We start from the raw sequence: 19881 nt of genomic DNA on the forward strand, positions 1-19881 counted from the left end.
AGAAAATGCTGATTCAGAAGTGGACCAATTAGTCAAAAATAAAGGGGGATAGCCACAGTACAACAGCTGTAAACATGCCCTAAAGCTTCAGTATAATTTACAACCTCTAAGAAGTAAAAACTAACTGATTATCCATAAGTTGCTTTAAATTTCAAAAATAAACAGTAATCATTTAGTTATAAAGTTAGATTAATTACTTGATGAAAAACTATACTACACATGAAACATTGGAACAAGTAGGCTTCAAGGATGGTTACAGAGTGTTTATAAGTTTTATAATAAACCATAAGCAATGTTTCATTAAAAACATAATAGAAAATGATTTAAAACAACAGCAAACAAAAGATTAATACATGGAAACAGATTATATATACACATTTAAATTCTCACATGAAGCTATACAAGGGTTATATACACATATATTCCTAATTTTAAATTGATAGGATAGAGGAGATGCAGCTAAACAACAACACCCACCACCAATATTTGGACTACTTTCACCTGACTTAATAAGATTTGACCACCATTCTTAAAAATGCATCTGTAACAACAAAAAACAGAGTACATTTTTCAAGCAATAGAGTGTGTGTTTTTCTTTTAGCAAAGCCACAACGGGCTATCTGTTGAGCCCACCGAGGGGAATCAAACCCCTGATTTTAGGGTTGTAAATCCATAAACTTACCGCTGTACTAGCGGGGGGCTCAAGCAATAGAACACCAACTTCAATCCTCGGGTCCAAAATCTAGGTTTACTAACTGCGAGGTCAGACAGAAGTGAACATAACTGATTCTATTACAAAAAAAACTTTACAATAATCCCAATTGTGTGGAAGTTCTAGTGACCTCCCATAAGAATTATCTTTTCCACATAAACTGTTACTACAATACACACTGATACTTCAAAGTTCTGGCCTATTACCAATATTACTTTAAGGGTGATAGGTTAAGTTAAAGATTAACTTGCTGAAAAACACAAAACTGAAATAATTTAGAAAAAAAATCAACAATACAAAATAGGTTTTTTAAAAACAAATGTGTATATAATTACCTTCTTTGTTTTTTCTGTAAACACCCATAGTACCAACATGTTTAACAAAGAATGATGGAACTATCAGGAAGTGTTCTCCCTATATATTTTACTTTATGTACTAACTATTCATTTGATGCAACAGGCTTGTTTATGGTAAAGTTTAAAAGGTTAACTCCTACTGCCCCTAATTTTTGAGCTACCATCCACAGAGAAATCACAATGGCAAGTAGCATTTACTGCTAACCCTTTGGCTAATACTTAACCCTTATATAGCAGGAATGTTGTAAGTAGTACCATCAACTTACGATGGCTGCCATTTAAAAGTTAACAATGAATAGTGATTGATTGGCACATTATAATGCTACTACAGCTGAGACGATGAGCACAACTGACAACAGCTTCCAAATATTTCAATTTGAGTGCCACATCAAACATCTTGTTTCATTATTTGTGGGACTAATATGGGACTATTGTATGGCACTATTCCCAATATGCATGTATGAAAGTTTAAAATGATCTTTAATAGACACAGTATTAAAATATCTAATAACAAATACAAAATCCTACACTCTCATAACTATAGTTACATTGTTCAAATTATAAAGGATAGGAAACATGCATGAAATAAACAAAACAAAAATCAAGTTTGGAATAGAAAACAGCAAGCATATAAAAACACTTGCCAGTCTATTATGGATACAAGTTACTCTTAGATACATCTCTGTACTTCAAAAGGAAATTATAATTTGTGTCAAAGTAAAACAAGTTTACTCATACCTTTTCCTGCCTCAACAGTAGCAGCCCCAGACATTACCATTTTTGACTGAGGATGAGTAGTAACTACAATGATCTGAGAGGAAGGTGAAGACAGTTTTGGGAGAGTAGTCAATATCTTTGCTGTTGTACCTGGTTGACTTCCTTTAGGTGCTGCAATGACTATTGTTTGCTTTGGTACATTACCCGTTGTAGTTGAACCTAATACTGTTGCACTCCCAGGTTTGGCAACAGAGAGGACGTTTGATGGCAGTGTGCGAACAATTGTGTTTAACATTTTTTGTGTCTGAATAGTTCCCTAAAAATAGAAACAAAATACAGTGAGACCCAAGCACTTACTGAAATGTATTGTCAGTGGATTTGATACAAAAGATATCTTAATTTTTGAGTAGTACTATAAATCTAATGTTAGAAATAAAAAGATAATCCAAAAATTAAACATGCATAACTTAAATTTTAATTTCAAAGCTTTGTTCCTAAACACCCACAGAAAACAGACAGAAAAATTCTTTAAAATTAATATAACTTACTCATTCACAAAATACTTCATTCAAAAGACACAACTAAAAAATACTAAAAAGAAAAAATAGATTATTTTTAAAAATATGTACTGTACATAGCAAAGACGTGCACAAATTTTAAATAAGATAGACAGCATTATTACAGGCCTATCAACATTGAACCGGACTTATACCACGATTTATAACTAAACAACAGTTACTAAAACATGATATCAACAAATTAAACAGGATAAAATGACAGATAGTAAGAATTGTTTTAATAAAGTATGTTCCATAATTTTTTAACCTTTCTTCATTTGTTTCTTGTATTTTCATGCATAGTTATATGAGGGCTATCTACACTAGCTATCCCTAATGTAGCACTAAGACCAGAGGGTTTGGTTTGTTTTGAATTTCATGCAAAGCTACCCAAGGGCTATCTGCACCAGCCATCCCTAATTTAGCAGTGTAAGAGTGGAGAAAAGGCAACTAGTCATCACCACCCACTGCCAACTCTTTGGCTACTCTTTTACCAATGAATATAATAACCCCACAGTTGAAAGGGTGAGCTTATTCTTAGCTTACATGTTGGTTCTTGAACAAATTACACATGTATACCCTATACTATACACTATACAGTATACTGTGTTACTACAATTAAAAACTGCAGGTGTAAGAGGTACTCTATATGTAAATCTACTGTTACTTAGTTCTAAGCACAGGAAAAGGTAAAGATGTGAATGTCATTACATTATATTCAAAAGTTAAATTTAAAAACTTCAATATATATTAATAATCCTGCCATCAAAACATAGTAATAATTAAAACTTTTATAATATAGCCAAATTTTAATCTCTGAATTTCAAAAGAAAATACTTAAATGAATTATCAATTATTACAAAGTGTCCAACTAATTACAGGCACATACATGTAGACACTGCCAAGCCAGAAAAATCTTAAATCTCTAGCCTTCTTTAAGTTACATGACACACCTCTCCCATGTCATTCTGTCTTTCAAAAAATGTTAATTCTCTCTGCCAATGCTATAGAATAACATATAATAAATACAAAGAGCATTTCTTTCTTTACAAGATTTATTATACAAATGTTTAATTTCAAAATCCATAAAAATTTAATCCCAGTTTCATGGTTAGAAACTGTTTTTCTGCCCTAGCAAGTAATGGAATTTTTAACCTATTTATAGCTTAATTAGAAAGTCAGTTAAATTACAGTAGTTTGGAAATATTCTACTTGACTGGGTGATGTATTTGTATGTGTTATAAAATATATATTTGAAGTATTTTCTTAAGTAGAGATTACAGGTACAGGCTTAAACTCTAATGAAAGTCCAAAATTTCTTTTTCATGTATATTTTTCCTTCATTCTTTTATATATTTTAAACAAAAGTAACTAAAATGTAACATTATGAAAAAAAAAATCATAACACCAGCTGAAACTAACTGCAGCATGATTGTGATCTCACTGGTTGTTTACGCTGCGTTATCCCACTGTTGTGAGCTGCCTGCCACATACTTATAAGGTTTAACTCTTTTCCAAACAGGGGTGTTGGATAACATTGACCTTTTAACCCCAGTTTCTATATTAGCTTTCAATATGGTGTGTACATGATACCAAAATCTAACAAGCTTTCAGTAAACATCACAAGTCCTTTGTGCACAAAAAAGAAGAAATGATTTTTTGAGGTAAGTCTCTTTTATTAATGATTTGTTCTTCAATACATGGAGTCAGAATGTTAACTGCTCCAAATGCAAAGTTATTTTCATGTAAAATATTAAAAGTACTGATCTTATAAAAATTTTCAAACTACATTTGTGTAATTTATAAAACTTCTTAGACAAGTGCCAAACTTACTTTCCATTTAAAAATTTATATTTTGTCTGTTATATTCTCTACCTTAATTCTATATAAACTCGGGTCTATTTAACTGATCTTATAATAACCATAAAAAAAAAGGTACAAAATGAATATAAACTACCCTTTCCCCCCTTCAAGAACAAATGCAAATTGTAACAGAAAACTACTCTTGTTTATCCTAAATAGTTTAAGGCTTGTAGCTGTATACACCTGTTTATATTTATTTTTATACTTTTATTGCCCTTTGAACATGTTTAATAATTCTGCAATACAAACTGTAAACCACTCAGCAAACACGTTATTATATTGAGTAACATAAGACCAGAGCTACTTACAAGCATACCATACCCTGTGGAGAATTATTATTTTTCATCTTACCTAATCTAACCTTACATAACCTAACAAGTTAATTTTTTTTAATTTTATTTACTTTAAAATTAAACAATAAAATTTTTATACCTGTTTTTTCACTATTGGTTACCAATAATATTTAAGTAAACTTTTTTCTATACTGATGTTATTAGTAGACTTAATGAATTTACTTAATTAATCCACCAATGAATACAATATAATGACATGCAAAGCAGATGAAATCGTGAAACTATTACAACTCAAGCTTTCTAATTGTATCATAAGAGCCTTAAAATATTTCCCTAAGCTTCTCAATTGGAACATCACAAGAGAAACTTTTAAACTAAAAAGGAAACAGACAGTACTCTGTCCTGAAAACAATGTCACTCAATACGGTCTTTCTATTGGTTATAAATGATATAAAATGTCAAAGAATTCATCAGAGAGGATGTGACAGGTAGGAATGGCAAAAGGATAAGACTTTGTGGTTTATGTTTCTGGAAACAAAGAAGATTAAGTGTTGTAAGAATTACACTTTACTTTAGTAATATGTATATTTTAATGAGTAATTTCCACTAAATACCATACTTCTGAGAGGAGTTGTAAATATATTAGAGAATGGGCAATATCTAGAGAACAAATACTGCATTTTTTGTATAAGGAGATATTGAAGATTTATTTAAATATTTCTTTTCTAAGATTAAAAATCAAAACTTGTATAATATCAAGAGTTGATTTATTAATCACACTGTGATGCAAAGTTTATTTGTAAAATTGAAATAAATCAGTATAATAATTATATTTTGAATGAAACCCATAGTGAAAGAGTTAAAAATAATTGTAAAGTAATAAAATTAAAAACAAATGGTTAAATTTGAAATTTAACTAAACTACTTTAATGTATATGAATAAACCTGACAACTTAGTGGTTAATTCAAATTTTAAAATGCAAGCTTTAATTTCTTAATTTCAAAAAGAAACTTAAATTCTCAGTCTTCTCCCCTTGTCTGTATTGTGGCATGTGCTTCCTCCAACTATGATGTTCAGAGTTTAACACAGGTTACTCATTATAGTACAGAAGCTACTAAGTAAGCATAGATTTTTTTTTTTATAGCCTTCAATATTCTTTGTTTACAGAAATATAAACTAAAAAGCCAGACCTGCTTCTACAACATCTTTTTCACAATTTACTGATAATTCTTTCTGCCATTTTTCTATTTCATCATTTACAACCAACAGAAAATCAAAGATTTAATTCATGAAATGGCATACAATGCTATGCTTAAAGATTTTTTAGTTATTTTGCCTACAGATTTAAAGTTGCTATTACCAAGTTTTGATCCAGTGATTAAGAGAATTAATTGAAGGCACTTATTTCTTAGTTAGAAAGCCAATTAAATTATTATAGTAGTAGGACATTGTTTGCTTTTTAACACGTTTTTTTAAGTGCATGTCTGATATAAATAAATGTACAAAGTACCATCATTTCATAAAAGTAGGCTTAAATTTTATCAGTGAGTTGACAGAAAAAAAACAAGTACCTTTGTTAACCTCAAGATGACCTAAGAAGGTCAAATGTGGTTCACTGCTTTATCAGTAGAGTTAATACCTATACCAATCATCCTGAGATACATTAATGTATAATCTTTATCAAGTTATATTTAAATTAAATGCTATTCAACTTTGTTAAAATACTAAAAATAATTTCACTCATCATAAGTAAAAGAAAAAAAATCAGTATCTATCCTAAACATTTCATAAATAGGTTATTCAGGTTTATCAAACATGGTTTTTAACAAGAAAGTTTATCATAATTCTTCCAAAATTAAAAAAAAAAGGGAAATAAATGCACCTGTGGTGAAATTGATGATATTCCAAGAATTGTAGGCTGGGTGGCACCAGCTTGTGTAGTGATTATTGCAGTTCCTGACTTGCCAACAATATTTCCACCTTGTGTTGTTACAAGCTTCACAATAGTAGCTCCTTGAGGAATGCTTGTCTTTGACTAAATGAAATAATGTTCAATTATCATTGTTACTGCTATTTTCACCATGTTTTTTAGGCACTGAAAGTATAGTTTCTAAGTTTAATTATTCCCAATACAAAATTTATTCTTTAATGAATCACTTACTAGCCTTTCAAACAAACAAGAATTGAAGTTTACATACATCCAAACACTATTTAGTTCTGCAACTTGGTCTAGCTTTGCGATGATCTTTTTATCTATTTCTCTCTTAAATACAATACCAATTAAACCTACTACAAAATGTTTTTAATATATTTTTAACTATTTTGAAATACATCATTCACAAAATAATTGTGAAAAAATTAAAAGCCTTTTTTATTTTTAGTGTATTTTCTACATTGCCGACTGTGTTTTGGCTCTGTTCAAGACATTAAAACTAAATCATTTAATTCACCATTCACATTACACCGTCTTTGGGGAATTTCAGCTCTCATCAGTAACCCTAGGCAAGTGTTAATCAAAATAACAAGCCTAGACTTCATATAGTGATGAAGTGTACATTACATGCATAGTGTTTTGAATGGTCTATACTTTTAGCCACCACAATGCACAGGATTTAAAGAATATGTCATCATTATTATTGAAGTATACAATTGATACAGATATTACACTTCCATAGTATACACTCTACATCAATAAGTTTTGGAATTTTTCTAAACCGTTATATATACGGAACATGCTAAAGATGTTCATATACTGTCCAAAATTTTGCCTGAGGTCACAGGCAGAGCACAAGTCTTTTGCTAGATAGTATGTCACCTATATTTATTTTAGCTGCTGAGAATAAAGTTCTTTAAAGGACATTTTATTTGGAGGTTCTTTGGCTGTTCATAAAAAGAGCTGAAGGTCAAGTAACATTACTTCATAGGATTGTTCCACTGTATCCTGTTTCAACTTGTCTCATTTATGCCTTAGTTACTGCTACGTGAAACAGACATACTCCTACATGTCAGTACCTATTTTCTGATTAGTCATCTGCAGAGAGAATGTGCCATGTAATTACAAATTCTGTCAATTTTCAAAGGAGGTTATACCTGATCTTTTGAAGATGAGCACCCCTGAAGGGGTCACAGTTTCTGAAGAAGTTTCATCCTTGTTTTCATCCTTTATACCTCCATTTTGCTAGTTATAAAAGTTAAATTTACTTAACCTTTAACTATAGTCTATTATCCTTTTCTTTTGTTGCTTTATTACTAAGCACTAGTCTACACTAATTGTAAGCCAACTTTTAGTTTTCTTCAATAAAGAATTCATATTGTTCAAACTTCCACAATCTTCACATTTTCATGTAAATTTGGTAACTGCATGTAGATCGTCAAAGGATGCACAGTAACCACCATTTCAGTCTTGCTTACATTTCTTAATTAATTTCTTGATTTATGTATTGAATAGTGTGCGTTTAGTTAAATCTAAATCAAATATTTTATCAGCTATAACTTCCTCACCTGCAGATGTCCTTGAATAGTGCCTGTCTTTCCTTGAACTAAGCTTACTTTTGGCATCTAAATTAAGAAGAAATGAAATTTTGTTGTGAAGTAAAGTAATTTAAACATTTTTCTTTACAGAACCAAACATCATAATGAATTCTGCTGTCTAGCTTGTTACAATTTTTATGCTAAAGATATGATAATAATTAACATGTATGGAATTCATAAACTTACAGCTGCCACAGTAACTCCTTGGGTTGTTTTTACTAGAGTTACTATCTGAGGTTGGCTAGATGTAGGTCCTGCTTTATGAACTGTGATAATCTGTTTGCCAGGAGTACCACCTGCTGTCTTTAAAACAGTTGCAGAGTTTGCAGGGCGTGTACCTACTCGACATTTATGAATCAACATACATGAAATGAAACAAAACAAAATGTTTTAGATGGTTTAGGGAGAATCACTTCAGTGAAGAATTAGAATCATGTGGCATATAAATCAAATGATAAACTAATTTTTGTGAACCTTCAAAAAGTGATATATGTACGTTTAGAGATAATAAAATTAGTTAGGCTTATAAAAACTGCAACAATAAATAAAAATAATTCACAAAAGATATCAATTTCTTTATTAATCTAACGAGTTAAACTAAAATTGCTCTTCACCATTTCTTATTGTTAAAGAATACTTTCATAAAGTTCAGGTTTTTACTCCGACATGCCCTATACTTCCAGAAGCAGAGAAACAAAAAACATTAAAAGTAAATTTCCAGAAAACATGTTATAAAGCAAGTTGTATCTACATGTTTTGACTGCACACAACAAAAAAAGTAACTTTCAAATGAGGTGTTTTTTGGTATGCCCAAGAGAACCTGTTTTTTTTTCATTTCTTTTTACAAAGTTTTCATAGATAATTTTTTCCCTTATTAATGCCATTGTATCAGAGAATGATACATGTGCTTGCTGTCCCACCACCACAATGATGCTGTTGGAGTATATGCAACATTCAACAGCAGTACCTTTGTTAATTTCAATAGTTAGTGTTATATTTAATTTTCTTTTCTTTTTAGTGGTATCCATTCTACAACCAAGAGAAATAGAGAGAGACTAGACTTTAAACAATAAAAAAAAACCACTGCTAATAAATCTGTATGTGGTTTATCTCATTCTGTTCAAATTAAACCAATACTTTATTCAATTTTATCACAAGTTGTAAATTTCCACTTTTCATGACATGTATCTTTCTACTGTTTTAACCCTCTGAAGGTACATGAACTTTTTACAGAGTTACATTTAAAACTTAATTAAGCTACTTAATTATCAACATGTGTTAGTAAACTTCACATTAAAACAGTTAATATATCAAGTTTTAAAATTATGTAAAGTTCCAATTTCTTGAGTTCAGAAGTCTATACTTAAATACATTCTTAATATTCACTTCTCTATATCATGTGACACTCTCTCTTTGAATTGGCTAATATAAATATACTTCACATCACTATTTCAGGTTCCCAGTTTTCATACAAATTACAAACTTATACAGGGTGTTCGGAAAGTCACTATGAAGTTTTTTCTGTTAATAAATATACAAGTGCACAGTGACTTTCTGAACACCCTGTAGTATAGAAACTGTTAAGACATGATCTAACTGTATAGCTTCCAATCACCTTGATTTACACACACAAAAATTCAAACCCACATGCTACACCCTCCGAATTATATACTGTTTTTCATAAAATGTCAATAATACTTTTCAACATTTGTTAATATAATCACCTATAACCAACTGAAAAATACAATACACAAAAAAATCAGATTTTTTAATAAAAACCTACCAAATTTCATCTAAATACACTTAGTAAATTCAGAGTTGCATATGTATAGTTTCATGATTACACTATATAAGGTAAGTCACTTTCATAGCTCATTATAATCATTAAAAGAGTGCTGCTTTTGACTCTTAATCTGCTATTAATTGCTCTGTCAAGTTTTACAAATGTCAATGACATGGAAAATATGTTTATTCTATGATTAACAAAATCAGTTACTTTCTCATTTAATGTTCTCTAGTAATCACATTGCATTTTACAATAACATGAAAACATGTTCACAAACCTGATGTATTTTGTCACTTAATGCACTACATTTGTATAAATAGAAGTTAGGTTTAAAGTCTTTTTTTTTCATATTTTCTATTTTAAATTGTAAAACACTACAAAACATATCCATGAAATCCCAAAGAATGCCCTGTAACAAAAATCAGCTAAAGAAATTGCAATTCAGTGGTTAAAAGGTAGATATGTTTATCAAAACACCTTTACTTCTAGAATACAATTATGTGATACACTACATGAACATCTTCTGCCAAATTTCCAACAGAAACAAAAAAAACTAACATTCTGGTCTACTTTTGACTATACAAAATATAACTTCTAAATCACAGAGAATAAAATTAATATTACTATACTTCAATATTTAAATAAGATATGCTTAAAGAATCTGACCTTGGACAGAAACAGGATGATTAATCCTTACTCCTTGTGGAGTTAGAACAGATGGAGACACTACCCTGATGTTACTAGATGTTGGGGTTGTTTGTGTCATTGTCATGGTAATTTTCTGCGTTGCTGCTGCAGCTGCAGCTAGTGCTGCCATCCCACTCATGCTGGTTACTACTGCTGTTGTCTTTGTTGTTGTTACCTACATAAAAAAATATATACATGTGTTTGGTTTAAACATGCATACCATGCACTTAAAATTACATTACAAATGAATAGATTATCAGAAATGTAAAAATAAAAAAAATGTGAAACAGTTCTGCTTTACAAATTTCAGCTGGACCCATAAACTATTCTGATCATCAAAATACCGATAAAACATAAACATCATACTACTTTTATTTAATTTAAAAATATGACAGTAAACTAAGTTGAGGAAGATAAAGCTCTTGCTCTAGTAATGTGACCTCTTAGATTTTTGTGTTCTACAGCATTTTCTCTACCTCTGTGAAAAACCTAAAAATCTAACGAGCAGGGTTGGCAGCAGGTATTGAATTCTGCTTCGTGAACCATGCAATTACTAAGAACTCCATACTGGATACTCTCTTAAGCATTTTCTCACTCTAATATCACACAGATGTCTCCTTCTTGGAGTTCAAGATGTACCCGAGACACTCTCCGTTCTTCAGATTTGTTCAATAAAAATTTAATAACCAGCTTGACAGACTTTGAATATAGTTTGCTGAAAATAATTGACTGACTTTTTTAATACAATTGCAGTATGAGACTTGGGAATATTTTTTAATTTACACAAAGTATATGTAAAAAAAAAAAAGACTAAAAAGTTTAATAAAATGCATTGGAAGAGTATGTTTCAGAATACTTCCCAAGTTTTAGTAAATAAATACTTAATAAAATCATCATTATGCTTTGTACTAAAAGATGCAAGGAAAATGATAATGCTTGATCTAATAAATTAAACATGCTTACTTTTCATAAACATACACTTGATAGAAATAGATCACATGTAATTTCTAATAGAAACATAAGCTTTAATGACTTTTCATGTATACTTTTCAATTCTAAAGACTTTATACTATCTCAACCAACACAATATTATTAATGTAAACATATTTTATCTAGTTAACCCTTTCACAACAGGATTGGTATAACAAACACAAGTTTGAATACACATTTGCACAGGTTATGTATTTATAGTACAACTTTTGAGACAATACATGTCTTTGTAAAATGTGGAAGACATTTAGTAAAGGTTACAAGTATTTTTGTACACAATAAATCAAATTTTTAGTGAAGTATTTTTCTAAAGATTTGTTTGTGAAAATGTCAAGTCTGTTTTGTTACTAGTCTGAGTGCAAAGTTATTTCATGTTAAGATTACAAAAGATATTCTTCGTTCAAAAAATCTCAAATATTATTTGTGTAAATCTGAAACTTCCTAAATACATTTCAAACATTTGTTTTCAGTAATACTTTATTTTGTTTTTTGTTTTTTCTCTACTCTAACTTTGTGGAGTGCCAATTTGATCAACCTCATAACCATCATAAAAAAATTAGGAAATACATATAAATTATACTCTTTTGTTCTACAATGACTACAAGTTAAAACACAAAAAATACAAACAATTAGTTTAATTAGCTCAAGTCTCATAAGCTAAGAAATAATAATTTATACTTTAAGAAGCTTTTTCTCAATTTTAAATGAGTTATGCTAATTTTCTCAATAACTTGAGATCTGAAACCAAAAGTCACTTGTAGTAGTTACAACATATTAACAGACAACACATTTCATTAAAAATCACTTCATCTTTTTGAAGTTTAGAACAAGCAGTTTTCAATTTATGAGTTCTTTACAGAAAGTACAGTAGTGAACTAATCATCTTACTGGGTTAACAGCAGCAACCTTCCTGATAACCTGTGTTCCACTAGAACCTGCTGTTACTAATCGAATCTGTTGTGTTCCTACTGCACCAGATGCTTTTGTATGAACCACTGTCATTGTACCTCCTGCATGAAAAGTTAAAATACTTAGGAAAGTGGCAATTATGTTAACCATGTGAATATCACAACCTTTATGTTTTCAAATTAATTTGTCTTTCTTTAATCAAACAAAATAAAAATGTAAATACTTGTAATGGGTTTCAGATAAATTAGTTATTAGTGACTATCAGCATAACAGAATAACACAACACAACTTTTAAAACACAAACAAGAATACAGATTTAGTATTTCAAAATGTATTTCAATACAAGTAATAAGCCACTAGCAGTTAAAATCACCCACACAAACTATGGATATGTGCAACTGTTCTAAACGTTTCTATTTATTCATTATTCAACAAAAGCTACATACATGTGCTTCTAACTGGCAAATTTAAAAATGTATTGTCACCCTACAACCTTGAGTGTGGCATGGATGGGACAGTTTCGATTTGAGCCTCCCAGGTTCATCCCATAAGAAAATTCTATGCCATGATCTTTTACAGTATTACATTCAAAATTGGCTTTACCAACTTTATTGTCAATGTGTGTTGATAAACATGCCATGAAAATGTAGTTTATACTTCAAATTTAAAATATTTTAACTTTGTTATTTCAAAAAAAAAAATCTAGAACTCTCAGTCTTCATTTTTCTATTATGTGGATACAACTGAGCTCTGATTTATATATGCAAACACAGCTCGTTTGGGTTTAGAAAATATTTTACATAGAAGAGCGAACAACGTTTCGACCTTCTTCGGTCATCGTCAAGTTCACAAAAAAAGAAAGAGGTATCTGACTGGAAGCTGACAACATGTTTGGAAGGGGTTGTGTAACTGAGTGTCAGAATGTTGAGGGCAGTGTTATATGTTTGAATATATAATTTTATTTTATTATATTTAATATAGGCAGAAGATGACGATGACCGAAGACGGTTGAAAGGTTGTTCTCTCTTCTACGTAAAATATTTTCTCAACCCAAACGAGCCGTTTTTGCATATATATTTCTCTACAAGTGGGTTTTCTCAACATCACTGAGCTCTGATTTATCTAATCCAGAATTTCCTAAGCATACAAAATAAGCTGCAATAGTTTATAACCAATTAAAAAAAAAAACTAAACATGATAACAAGCAAGAATCTAACATTTGAATCTTCTGCCTTTTTTATTTGCCAAGATAACAAATAACCAGTAAAACTCACCGATAGGAAGGGAATGTTCTACTCTACTGAAACCTTACTTACAAGCCATTGTTTAATTTTCCTACCATAAAGCATTAGCAAGAAAAACTGTTTTTCTGTGGACATCATTTTTCTGCTTTAAATGCTAAAGAACTTTGTTCAACCTATTTATATCTTACTTAGAAAACTGGATTAGTTGGAACAGTTTTGGGTATTTTATTTCAGTAACTGATACATTTTTTGTTCAAAATAACTTTGGGAAAGTCAACAAGTCTTGTGGAAAATACCCTTCAGTTTGAACTAGAACTAAAAAAAGCTTGAGAATGCAGTGAAACATGTTTATATGCATATTTTATTGTTATTAATTTTTAAATAAAATGTTAAAAATCAGAATCTTCAACTTATCATAAAAATGTCAGTAAAATAAAAAAACTAAAATTTCACATGCTTGACTGAGCATATCACTACATCTCACAATCACATGTTACCAACATCAGCTCTATTGAAAATAACTAATGAGTTCTGTTGTGATTTACTGTCTTTTAATACAGTAAAAAAACCACAAAAGTGCAGGTAAACAGATGTGAAAACATTAACAGTTGAAACTATAATGACACAAGTACTTTAAAACTTTCTAATCATTACTGCAGTTAGTGCAAGGAAAAATAACTGATACTATTCATTTCATATTTTTAAACTTATTTCACTACAGCTAGTATTAGGATTGATAAAATAACAGATAAAATACAATCTTACAAAAAACAAACAAATAGCTTTTGATATTCATTTAGGAGATTCTTAACATTATTTGTTATCTATTTTATTCTGCACATGCACATCCTATAGTATCATTTATCTGTTTAAATATAAAAATTTAAGATGAAAGAAAATATTTTTTATTATTTGCATGAATGAAACCCCCTTCACTCAGACTGACTGGGACTACACAGACAAATCTTCAGTACAAATAATTTAAAAGTGCCTGACATTTTTGTATACAACAGTTTAACAATGTCAAATAAAAGCTTGCCACATTTCATGAAGATACAGTAAATTCAGAATTGTAGCAAACACTAAAATAAATAGCTTCACAGATACAACACTGGTTCAACTGATGAGCTTGTCTACAAATGGTTAATAGAGTAGCTACAGAAAGTGTATGCAAATTTTTCACAACATTTTTGAGTAAAGCAGTGAGCAAACTATATCACAAGTGTATACATTTAAAAACCCACCTCGAACAACTGGAACTGCTGTAGAAGTAACTGGAAGACAAACAGATGGATGCGTGACTGCTACTAAAGAGATTAAGTAATATGATGTATCAAGTAAATGATTAAAAATATCAGAACAAAACAAGAGCTGTCAATAATAAATGTAAAACAGGTTTTATAACCATGTCTAAATTTTGGGTGCCGAAGAAAGAAGTATGAATAAAAATAGATTCATAATATTTTGTATCAAACCAATTTAATATTTAAAATGTTTCTCTAAAATAACTATCAAAATATTAATACAGAAACAGTAACTTGGGAATTTTAATTTTTTATTCTTAACATTATTTTTTTATATATTTTATTCTGCACATGCACATCCTATAGTATCATTTATCTGTTTAAATATTAATGCCTACAACAGAATTATGAGAAGTTTTTTCACTTAATTCACATAGTTTCCAAGTCTCCCAGAAATGTTACAAAATCTATAAAAACATCTAGATTTTTAATAGCACTCTAATATAAGCATTATGCAACTTATCTTCAGAAAAAAGTTAGGGGGAATAGTGTTTGTAATGTCAACTTGTATATTTGATTTACTTATATTCCCACTGAAATGTACTGATGAGGGCTACATTTAAAAAGAAACCTACAAGACACAGTGTCATATCATAAATGATATAAAAATTAGAACAAAATATGAAATTGTATTAAAATATTTTCTAAATATCTTATATAGTTAAAAAAAGTGTATCGATACTCAAGAATTTCTTCAATTATTACATGTTCATTTGAATTAAAACTGTTGTAAAAGACTGCATTCTTTACTTACTAGATTGTAACTAAAAATGTCATACAGAAAAATGTACAGTATGAACAAAAAATTGTTTTATTCTTTGCTCAAAAAATCTTTATTTACAATTGATCAAAGCAAGTCTAATTATGAAAAGTTGTAAAATGTCACTGTAATAAAGTGTGTGAAAAATGCACCCTACCCGTTGAACGACTCTGGACACTGGGGGAATGCTGTGGAGCTACTGTTTGCACTGGTATTTTTTGTGGTGAAACTGCCACACTAGAAGACAGTAACTGGCTCCTGACAGGTGTGGTTGGAGTTGTAGGTGTAGATGGTGACAGCTGAGAGGATGGAGTTGTAGACACAGCAGAAAATGGATGAGCAGATTGGGTGGTGGTTGCCTGACCCACAGCAGCTGCTGAGACACTAGTAACTGGTGGCATGTCATACTTTTGAAGTTGAAGTAAATATGCATCTGCTGTTTAAATAAAAAACAAATCCGTAAAATTATTTATAGAGGTTAATATTTATTTTAATACTCTTTAATTCTCTAGCTCCCACCCTTACAACTTTATACACATGATTGATGATGAAGAACCACACACAACACACAGGATGAAGACTGGCATAACCTAAACAAAATGCATACCAAAGGTAGTCAATAACTACACACAAGATACAGGATGAAGATGGGTATAACTTAAATTAAACGCGTACCAGAGGTAGTCATTAAGAACAATAAAGTCCAGAGCAACATACACTTTTTTTTTTTTTTATTTAATCAATTGCCATAAGATTTTAGCTTGAAATGACAAATATGTTAAGAACAGAAGTAATAACTATGGACAGATTTGAAGTAAACATCCAAAATTTAAAAAATCCTCCAGTATTTGAACAAGAATGTGTAATAAGGCTTTGGAGCAAAAATCCTTTTACTTAAAAATGCTAGTTTCTTCTGATAACAAATGAAGAAAACTAAATCAACAAAACATGATCAGTTCAAAAAAGTTATAACATCTATAAGAGAAATATAATAAACTGAAAATAAAGAATATCATTAAATACCCTGGTTCTTTACTGGATGCTATAATGTTTTAGCTTTTTAAACCCATACCTTGCGTGTTTTGTCGAAATTATTTTAGCGATGTCCTAATAATTATTACCATACCTTATAAAATTTCTAGTCTGCTTATAAAAAGTGGAAAATAACATGGTTTGGATTAGTTTTCAGCCAAAGAAACACAGATGTTATTGGATGCAGTCACTGTGATGGGTAAATCTGGACTTTCAGTAAACACTGTCTGCTTTGGTTTAAGAAGTTAACCATGCCACAGTTGAAACAATGGTTAATTTCACCCATCCATAACTAATTTTGAGTATATTTATAGTTAAGCAAATACAGGTAACTTTCCTGTAATTTTGTGTAAGTGTCCTTTTATACTTAATGACATCCTTATAAACCAGATGTGGAAAGTCCAAAGACATTTACTGATTCTGTTACTTACTTGAGAGTTAGATACAGCAAAGGTCATCTCATAAAAGCTTGTATATGTTTAACCATGTATTTGGGTCTACTCCTTGGAGTGTTTAATTCTCAAAGAGTGACTTGGATACTTATACAAGTTGGTAAGTCACTTAGAATAGAGGTTAATGGAAGTAACCTATGAATTTAGATCAGGACCAACTTGAAAGTGCAATAAGATATTCTTCTTGCTATTGCCTCATGTAAACAAGTTTATTCTTCTGTCTTGTGCAACTGTAAGAAATCCTTGATCAGCTACAGCAATCAGCAAAGTCACAACAAAAACTAAGAATTTGACCTGTTTAGTGCTAAATGCACAAAAAATAATTTCAAAAATGTTTTTACTTCTTTTTTCCATTTATGCATGCTTATTTTACCTTTGTTATCCATTTTTGTTTCATTTTTGCAAAAACTTCTGGCTACCTGTTGGATATCATTACACAAGTATCAAGCTTAAAGATCAGGATTATAATAAAGTTAGTTGACCCATTTTACCATCCATAATTCGGAAACTGATCATCAGAAACCTACAATGCCTGGCAGATAAGGTAACAAGATAATGAGAAAGACAATTCCAGTAATAAAAATAAGTTTCCACAGGAAACAATATAGTGCACGTAAATACAACATTAAATACATCAGAAATTTTACTTCCATAAGAAATATATCACTGTCAGTTTAACTTTGGACATTACAAATGTTCTTGTAAAGTCAGGGTAGTAAACTGTTGCAACATTAATGTCATATTGATGTGAAAAGGACAAACCAAGAAAATCATGCAGTAATGAGGTTTAGGGGAAGCTTACAAACAAATCTGAACAAAGAGAATCAGCTGTTATGTACCTTGTAACATGTTATCATTCCTACACTTCTGAGAAAAGTTTTGAATGAAACAGTCTTCATGCAAGATGGGAATCCACCCAACATTGCAAAGACTGTCAGGATGCTGCTGGGACATGCCTTCAGGGACTGAGCAATTAGCAGACACCTTCCACATAAATGATCAGTACAGTCTACAGATCTCACACTTGATGACTTTTGGCTATGAGACCACCTCAAGTCTTTGATTTACTTGATGTACCCAATACCCTGACAGACCTGAAAGATATGGCATCAAGTAAATTGCAACATTTGAAGATTGGATAGCATCTGAATATTCAGATGGGTGTCATGCCTTCTAACAAATGAAAACAGCACTGATATGAATGGTCACACTGAATACTGTTAACATGTTGGATATGCAAACATCATGATCAGTACCTTCTGTTAACAATTGTTAATGACATTATAGTTGTTTTTCACAAATGTCTCATCAATTCATCTAGCAAATATTAAAGGTCTCTGTCAATTAGTTTAAAGACCTCAGAATAGGTCAACTAACTTTGCAATACCCCTGCATACCTTAAACATTTTGTACTTATGCATGTAAACAGTTTAAGTTTTATGACAATGATGCCATGCCTGCTGAAGGCCAATAACAGTAGGAAACAATTATAGCCAGGAACATATTATGGGCCACTAGCTTTTCACAGCCATTTCATACCAGGAAAACCAGTAAACAATGAAATTTTGTCACTTTAACTCACACTCTTTAACAAAACTCTTTGTTAACCTGAAGATGACTAAAGGAGGTTGAAACCCTGTTCTGCACTTTATTTTAATTAGTTTTAATACCCATACTCTCCATCTTGAGAATACATTTTTACTTTTACTTTCAAGTGTTCCTCCTCATTGCAAAATTATCAAAATTATACAGTTAACATACAAACTTGTCACTTCATTAACTATTGAAGAAATGTTTATACAAATCAATGCCCACAAAAACAAATTACTGACCAATGATTCACACACAGTTTTTTAAAATACAGATATGGAATATTATACCTGTTTATGTAGAAACTTCTGTCTATACAATCAAATATTGTTTTTCAATTAATAGTAAGCTGATGAATGTAGGAAAATTTGGATGCATCATGAAAACATTCTTTCAAAAATTTCATACTATTGTAATTTTATTGAAATAAAATACTCTTTCAATTTTGCAACAGAAAACTTGGGTCACTTGTTGAAGTTTTGGCCATGTTTGTCCTGTTCAGCAATTAGATTCTGGCATTTCTCTGAAGTTAGAAATGTCAAATTCAATGTTCAAAATTCTTTAATCTTTCTTATGAAAAAAGTTTGGCACATTTACATAGGGTTCAACTGACTTTTCATGTATCTAAAACACTTTGGTCCCAGGATTTTGTTCCCTCACATATAAAACTTATGAGACTTGAAGCTACGTAAAACTATGTAATGGGCTATCTGTGTCCACCATGAGCACCAAAACCTGGTTTTTTTGTATTGCAAGTCTGCAGATATACTGCTGTGCCACTGGAGAGGGGGGAAGAATTTATGAGACTAAAATCAACTGTGGAGTCTGAGACATTTAATACATTTCAGATACGTCTTCATCTGTATCAAGTCATTTAGTTACTGAAAATAATTTTGAGACTTTTATATATCTTGTCTCCTCACTACAAACATCAAATCAGTATACCTCTCTCAATTTTAACCTCCACCTAAATTACTTAACATACACAAAAATATAGTACAAAAAAAGAAAAATGTGTAGTTAACATAACTTTAAACAAATGGGTAAAAAAATAAAATTTAAGGTGGATAGTACAAGATTTAAAGCCTACTTCTTTT

General features: G+C 30.5%; 1 protein-coding gene across 8 annotated transcripts in view; it reads right to left on the reverse strand.

The window, feature by feature from the left end:
* The window catches only part of LOC143240167 (host cell factor 1-like), a 100152-nt gene that overhangs the window by 51867 nt on the left and 28404 nt on the right, over positions 1-19881 (reverse strand). For 5 of the 8 annotated variants that reach the window (XM_076482153.1, XM_076482151.1, XM_076482155.1 and 2 more), the window contains 8 exons: positions 15868-16146; positions 14891-14953; positions 12382-12503; positions 10483-10678; positions 8217-8368; positions 8001-8057; positions 6382-6534; positions 1807-2101 (listed from right to left, as the gene is read on the reverse strand). In XM_076482153.1, the coding sequence (XP_076338268.1) occupies positions 1807-2101; positions 6382-6534; positions 8001-8057; positions 8217-8368; positions 10483-10678; positions 12382-12503; positions 14891-14953; positions 15868-16146 (1317 nt within the window). The remainder of the gene's footprint in view (positions 1-1806; positions 2102-6381; positions 6535-8000; positions 8058-8216; positions 8369-10482; positions 10679-12381; positions 12504-14890; positions 14954-15867; positions 16147-19881) is intronic. The other 3 variants (XM_076482152.1, XM_076482157.1, XM_076482156.1) reach the window with 1 other exon arrangement.

Source organism: Tachypleus tridentatus, chromosome 13, assembly GCF_004210375.1.
Source record: "Tachypleus tridentatus isolate NWPU-2018 chromosome 13, ASM421037v1, whole genome shotgun sequence".
Lineage (NCBI taxonomy): Eukaryota > Metazoa > Arthropoda > Merostomata > Xiphosura > Limulidae > Tachypleus > Tachypleus tridentatus.